The sequence below is a fragment of the Cephus cinctus genome, unplaced genomic scaffold, assembly GCF_000341935.2.
Source record: "Cephus cinctus unplaced genomic scaffold, Ccin1 Ccin1_scaffold0198, whole genome shotgun sequence".
Taxonomy (NCBI): domain Eukaryota; kingdom Metazoa; phylum Arthropoda; class Insecta; order Hymenoptera; family Cephidae; genus Cephus; species Cephus cinctus.
The window spans coordinates 54,460-61,984 of record NW_014332919.1 but is presented as its reverse complement, the minus strand read 5'-3'; the positions used below and the strand labels follow the sequence as shown (position 1 = coordinate 61,984).

Here is a 7,525-nt window from a genome sequence, read left to right as displayed (position 1 = left end):
TGCAACCTTTCAAAGGATGATGGATAACGCCTTGAGAGGATTGATCGGGAACACTTGTTTTGTCTATCTTGATGATGTTGTTATTTATGGAAAAACATTAACCGAGCACAACGAGAAATTGCGACTCTTCCTGCAACGAATGAGAGACACTGGTCTAAAGCTACAGCCAGACAAATGTGAGTACCTTAAGCCAGAATTACAATATTTAGGTCACATTATTACGGCAGAAGGCGTAAGGCCAAATCCAGAAAAGTGTAAAAGTGTTACGGAATTCCCAAAGCCAAAAGATGCAAAAAACATTAAACAATTCCTAGGACTGACAGGATATTATCGAAAATTTATACAAGATTACAGTAAGAAAACGAAAGCTTTGACTCGATTATTACAGAAGGATGTTGCATTTGTTTGGGGGGCCGAACAAGAAAAAGCCTTTGCTACACTTAAAGAAGAACTTTGCAAGGAACCAATTCTGGCTTATCCTGATTTTTCACGAGAATTCACGTTGACCACTGACGCGTCTGGAATAGCTTTGGGCGGAATATTATCACAAGAAAAGAATGGAAGAGAACACCCGATCTCATATACAGGTCGAGCTTTAAATAAAGCAGAACAAAATTATTCGACTGTTGAAAAGGAACTGCTCGCAATAGTATGGTGTGTGAGGCATTTTCGCCCATACCTGTATGGTCGCAAGTTCAAGATTGTAACAGACCATCGTCGATTGATTTGGTTGATGAACCACAAAGATCCTCATTCGCGACTAGCGAGATGGAGGATAACATTAGAAGATTACGACTACGAGATATATTACAAGAAAGGTAGTTTCAATACGAACGCTGATGCTCTATCCAGGAACCCTGTTCTAATAACTCGTCGAATGAATGCAGACGATATGATAGAGATAGAAGAAGAAATAGAACAACGAACAGAAAGAGACGAAATACAAGAAACGGAACCAGAAGAATCCGTAAAACTTGTGAAATTAGGAAAACAACTTTTTCTGACAAATGCCCCGATACCTGAGGGTAGTGTGGACGTATCGTTCATTGGGGAGGAGAATTCACAATTGATTGACGTTCACTCTGAGGATGAGAACCAAGAATATCATATCACTGTGGGAATTAATACAGACATAACCAGCGAAGGTCTGGTTGAGCAGATCGCAGAACTGAGGTATCTAGCGATAGCGGAAGAATTTAAGAAACTTCACGTTGACCACGACGGATGTGCTCGACTAGCGGAGCTTTCCAGGACAGCCATAGAGAAGATATGGCGCGAACAATTCTGTCATGGGAACACTACAGTATATCTGCATGACAAAAGAAGAATAATACCCCAACGCGAAGACATTGAGAAGATTTTAAAGGAAAACCATGACAGTTTGCTAGGAGGACATGGCGGAATTAAAAAGACATATTACAGGATTTCAGAAAATTATTTTTGGAAAACACTCAGGAAAGATGTGGAAAACTACATTAAAGGATGTTCCGTTTGCCAAAGAAACAAAGCTAATCGACACCCAACAAAAATGCCGATGATAATAACAGATATTCCAGGATCATTCAATGACAAAATTGCGATGGACATATGCGGCCCCTTTCCTCTTACCAAAAATCGCAATAAATATGTTTTGACAATACAAGACTGTCTGACTAAACATTTTGTTGCAATACCCATGAAAGATTTTACGGCTTCCAGTGTTATAGATGCATTTTTAAAATATTACGCCAGTTACTTCGGTATACCACGCAACATACTAACTGCTAAAGGAACTAACTTTACGAGCGAACTCATGAAGAATTTTGAAAAGATGTTGGGAATTAAGCAAATTACGACTACAAGCTTCCATCCTCAAAGTAATGGGAGCCTAGAACGAAGTCATCAAGTTCTGAAGGATTATTTGCGGCACTTTACCAACGAGAATTCAGACGATTGGGACGATAGGATTCATTTGGCCAATTTATATTATAATACTGCTAAACATGAAAGTACTGGTCACACACCTTGTCAATTAGTTTTTGGATCCAACCCGAGGGATGTTTCAACAGTGAAGAAAAATACTAATATTTCATTTTTTGAATATTTGGAGGAACTACAGAAGAAAATCACAAAAACTTTGGATGAAAGCAAACAAATACTATTAGAAAGCAAACAAAGGACCAAAGAACGATACGAAAGATTGACAAACCCTCAAGAGTTCCGGCCTGGAGACTTAGTATGGCTGCGAAAGGAAAGCACAGCCAACGAAAAAACGAACGCCCTAAATGTGCCATTTGAAGGACCGTACAGAGTGCTAGACAAAATTTCGGACGTCAATTACAAAATGAAAAAGAAAAACAAAGAAATTATTGTGCATGCCAATAGATTAAAATATTCTAACGTCAATTTGTTTCAGAGTTCTTCTGAGTAATCTTCCCAGGCATAGTGGTAAAAACTTCGTAGAGTTCGAATTCAATACATTGCCAAACCTTCACATGGAATATTTGGAGGACGTAAGATTCTTTCATGTAACCTACAACGTAGTCTCGTACATCAATATGGATGAGCTGACACTGGAAGAATCGGAAATATCGAAAGGATTAACCACCCTGGGAGCTATTTGTGACAATAAATGCAGCGATTGAAATATCATTATAAGATTACAAAACCAACTATGAGACCTACAACGTAGTCTCCTACATCAATATGGATGAGCTGACACTGGAAGAATCGGAAATATCGAAAGGATTAACCACCCTGGGAGCTATTTGTGACAATAAATGCAGCGATTGAAATATCATTATAAGATTACAAAACCAACTAGAAATTATTAAAAAAGATAAGTCTAAGCTATTTTCAGACATAAGCGTACCCACTCTTTTTAGAAGTAAACGAGGCATATTTAATTTCGTTGGTAGTATTAGTAAAGCACTTTTCGGGACTATGAGCGCAGACGATGCATCATATTATAATTCAGAAATAGACGCCGTTCATAAAGACAATAAGAAAATTGGAGAATTATTTAAAAATCAAACTTACATATTGAAATTAAGTCTACAAAAAACCGAAAATCTGTTTGTCGAATATAACGCAAAATTCAAAGACATTGACAACAATTTTAAAAGTATTGGCGAAAATTTGAAGAAATTGGCACAAGAGGAAGTAGAATTACAAAAAAATGAATTGATTACTGAAACGTCTCTAGAAGTTGAATTAGCTTTAATGGAATTAGATAGAAACGTTAGAATACTAATTGAATCTGTGACTCTTGCCAAAGGTGGACAAATTAGTCCTCAATTATTATCGCCCGATTTGCTCACGAGTTCGATAAAGTTGATAAGAGATGAAAAGGGTAGTGACGTAATGCCCATACCCATTCACGAAGGAAATTATTTTGAATATTTAGAAATCAGCGAAGTAGCAATAAGTGTTATAGGATATAGATTGGTTTATGTAATTAAGATAACAATTCTAGAAGTAGGAAACTATATAGCTTATAGAGTAATTCCTGCGCCCAAGCTTGTAAAAGATAATTTAATGGCATATATCTCGACTCCTCACGATTATATCATTACCAATGACGAAAAATTATTATACACTTAGAGTGATGAGCACTTCCTACAAACCTGTAAGGCTCATAAAGGACAACGATTCTGTAGAAGTATTTATCCAAAGTATTATATTAAGGCACACGATACCTGCATGAGCATAATTGTCAATGAACCGTTCAAATTAAAGGAAGAAGATTGTAATGTGAAAATTATATCAATAACTCATACGATGTGGATACAATTCAAAAATAACAACAAATGGCTATACGCCACACCTTCGTCAGAATCGATAAAAATTATTTGCAATAAGACAGTAGAAGAAACAATTATAACGGGAACAAAAATTTTATGGATTGCGCCTGGATGCACAGTCGTTTCAAACGATGTGATACTTCACTCACAAACAGAAAGGATCGTAGAAAACAATAAGGCCTTTACACCTTTGATAACGTATAACTTCAGCCGACATTTTCAAGTTTTTAAGGATCCACAGTTAAACCTCAGTTTGATAAAAATTCACGCGATAGAAACGCCTGATGTTAAAATAGGCGATCTAACTAAATATGGCACCCAATTAAACGAAATAACAAGAGAAGTAATGAAAATAGGAAATCATCAGAGAACAAAAACATTTTATGAGGAAGCAATAAGTTGGATCACGTATGCCATTTATATCTTAGACGGATTAGTAATACTGTACTTAATGAATAAGTTTAAAATATTTTATCTTCTTAAATGCTTGACATTAGGGGCATTCAAGCCTTGCACTTCTGTTTATAATCATTTTCTCTTTAATTATGGCAACAATGCTCGAAATCAAAATTCCTGTGCGACATAAATACCCATGGGAACATTGGCCCATGTTAATTCCAGTTCCATTTCATCAAATTTAGATGTGTCCCCAATCTTTCAAAGAAAAACTATAAGCCTCAGACAACCAGAGCCAAAAAGAAAGGTTCCTCGATCTAGGTCTAGACTTCGCATATCAGAATTCGACAATGGTATGTAACATACTTTTGATTCTATGAAAATCCCTATTGTAAATTTTGTAAAAAGGGAATTTTCATCTAACAGCGGGGGTGTTATGCACCTAAGTGTTACTCACTAAGTTAGCATTCTTAGTACCCCGCGATAAGTAACCCTTTGTCAGCAAAGATTGTACGAAGGCGTAGAAGCTTTCATTATTTTAGAGGAAACAAAGAGTAAAAAGGGAATTTTCATCTAACAGCGGGGGTGTTATGCACCTAAGCGTTACTTAATTATTTACTAGGTTAGCATTCTTAGTACCACACGATAACTAACCCCTTGTCAGCAAAGATTGTACTAAGGCGTAGAAGCTTTCATTATTTAGACGCAACAAAGAGTCAGTCGTCGAACTGTAGGCTCCGAGGGAGCATCGTCCACTCATAGAAAGGAAAATAGAATAAGATTGTGCCATTGTTAACGAAACTGAGATACAATAAAATATTAGTTTGCTTTTGCTATTTTAGTATTATCAAAAGTGTTAAAGATTATTTTATAACATCCTCACGGCATAACAATGTGTATAAAAATCAAGACAACGATTCTGTAGAAGTATTTATCCAAAGTATTATATGAAGGCACACGATACCTGCATGAGCATAATTGTCAATGAACCGTTCAAATTAAAGGAAGAAGATTGTAATGTGAAAATTATATCAATAACTCATACGATGTGGATAAAATTCAAAAATAACAACAAATGGCTATACGCCACACCTTCGTCAGAATCGATAAAAATTATTTGCAATAAGACAGTAGAAGAAACAATTATAATGGGAACAAAAATTTTATGGATTGCGCCTGGACGCACAATCGTTTCAAACGATGTGATACTTCACTCACAAACAGAAAGGATCGTAGAAAACAATAAGGCCTTTACACCTTTGATAACGTATAACTTCAGCCAGCATTTTCAAGTTTTTAAGGATCCACAGTTAAACCTCAGTTTGATAAAAATTCACGCGATAGAAACGCCTGATGTTAAAATAGGCGATCTAACTAAATATGGCACCCAATTAAACGAAATAACAAGAGAAGCAATAGAAATAGGAAATCATCAGAGAATAAAAACATTTTATGAGGAAGCAATAAGTTGGATCACGTATGCCATTTATATCTTGGGCGGATTAGTAATATTGTACTTAATGAATAAGTTTAAAATATTTTATCTTCTTAAATGCTTGACATTAGGGGCATTCAAGCCTTGCACTTCTGTTTATAATCATTGTCTCTTTAATTATGGCAACAATGCTCGAAATCAAAACTCCTGTGCGACAGAAATGCCCATGGGAACATTGGCCCATGTTAATTCTAGTTCCATTTCATCAAATTTAGATGTGTCCCCAATCTTTCAAAGAAAAACTATAAGCCTCAGACAACCAGAGCCAAAAAGAAAGGTTCCTCGATCTAGGTCTAGACTTCGTATATCAGAATTCGACAATGATATGTAATATACTTTTGATTCTATGAAAATCCCTATTGTAAATTTTGTAAAAAGGGAATTTTCATCTAACAGCGGGGGTGTTATGCACCTAAGTGTTACTCACTAAGTTAGCATTCTTAGTACCCCGCGATAAGTAACCCTTTGTCAGCAAAGATTGTACGAAGGCGTAGAAGCTTTCATTATTTTAGAGGAAACAAAGAGTTAGTCGTCGAACTGTAGGCTCCGAGTGAGCATCGTCCACTCATAGAAAGGAAATTAGAATAGAATTGGGCCATTGTTATATTATAAAACTAGAATAGAATTGTGCCATTGCTAACAAAACTTGATAGAATAAAGAATAGTTTGCTTCTGCTATTTTGGTATTATCAAAAGTGTTAAAGATTATTTTATAACATCCTCACGGCATAACAATGTGTATAAAAATCTCGTGTCACGGTGTTTGTGGTCGCACTCCTCCGAAACGGCTCGACCGATTTTTATGAAATTTTGTATGTATATTTGATAAGTATGAGAATAGATCGTAAAGTATATTTCATACCGCTAGGTGATTAGGGTGTCCCTATCCAGAAAAATTGTTTGTATTTTTTTTGATAAAAATTTGTTGTTTATTTTTTTTTATTTGGCATCAGAAAATACCTATAACTCCAAATTTTCACACTCCTACCCCCACTCTTCACATTTCTTAATACGCGATTTTAGTATTTTTTTTTATGAACAATATCGAAATAATTTAACCGTCGTTCGTATTTCAAACAGAACCAAATTATTTATGTTGTTGAATGATAGATGGCGCCACGTTCGCCTCATCGAACTTTCATCCACGCATGCGTCACGCACGCACGTTATTTTGACATTTCATCATGAAATGTCAATTTTGATTTATGAGCAATATATACGTATTTTATGATTGTAAAAAGGTTGGTAAAATACTAAAAGAACAAATACATTATCGGTATACCGTTTTTCATCAGTAAGTACAACAATTTTTGTCTATTTGTGTGTGTGTGTGTATTACAGTGAACAATTAATTTATCACAAAGGTTGGTAAAATACTAAAAGAACAATTACATTATCGGTATACCGTTTTTCATCAGTAAGTACAACAATTTTTGTCTATTTGTGTGTGTGTGTGTATTACAGTGAACAATTAATTTATCACAAAGGTTGGTAAAATACTAAAAGAACAATTACATTATCGGTATACCGTTTTTCATCAGTAAGTACAACAATTTTTGTCTATTTGTGTGTGTGTGTGTATTACAGTGAACAATTAATTTATCACAAAGGTTGGTAAAATACTAAAAGAACAATTACATTATCGGTATACCGTTTTTCATCAGTAAGTACAACAATTTTTGTCTATTTGTGTGTGTGTGTGTATTACAGTGAACAATTAATTTATCACAAAGGTTGGTAAAATACTAAAAGAACAATTACATTATCGGTATACCGTTTTTCATCAGTAAGTACAACAATTTTTGTCTATTTGTGTGTGTGTGTGTATTACAGTGAACAATTAATTTATCAC

General features: G+C 35.1%; 1 protein-coding gene across 1 annotated transcript; it reads left to right on the top strand.

Annotated features, from left to right (window-relative positions):
- The first annotated feature begins 5,112 nt into the window (after positions 1-5,112).
- On the top strand, positions 5,113-6,908 carry LOC112493927. The gene is made up of 2 exons (XM_025082067.1): positions 5,113-6,485; positions 6,784-6,908. Exon 1 carries the CDS (start codon positions 5,126-5,128, stop codon positions 6,002-6,004), a length of 879 nt encoding a protein of 292 aa, XP_024937835.1. The 5' UTR covers positions 5,113-5,125; the 3' UTR covers positions 6,005-6,485; positions 6,784-6,908.
- Positions 6,909-7,525: the final 617 nt, after the last annotated feature.

Bases quoted from the DNA above. Each gene is read 5' to 3' on its own strand.
- LOC112493927 (XM_025082067.1), top strand. From the start codon at position 5,126: ATGAAGGCACACGATACCTGCATGAGCATAATTGTCAATGAACCGTTC.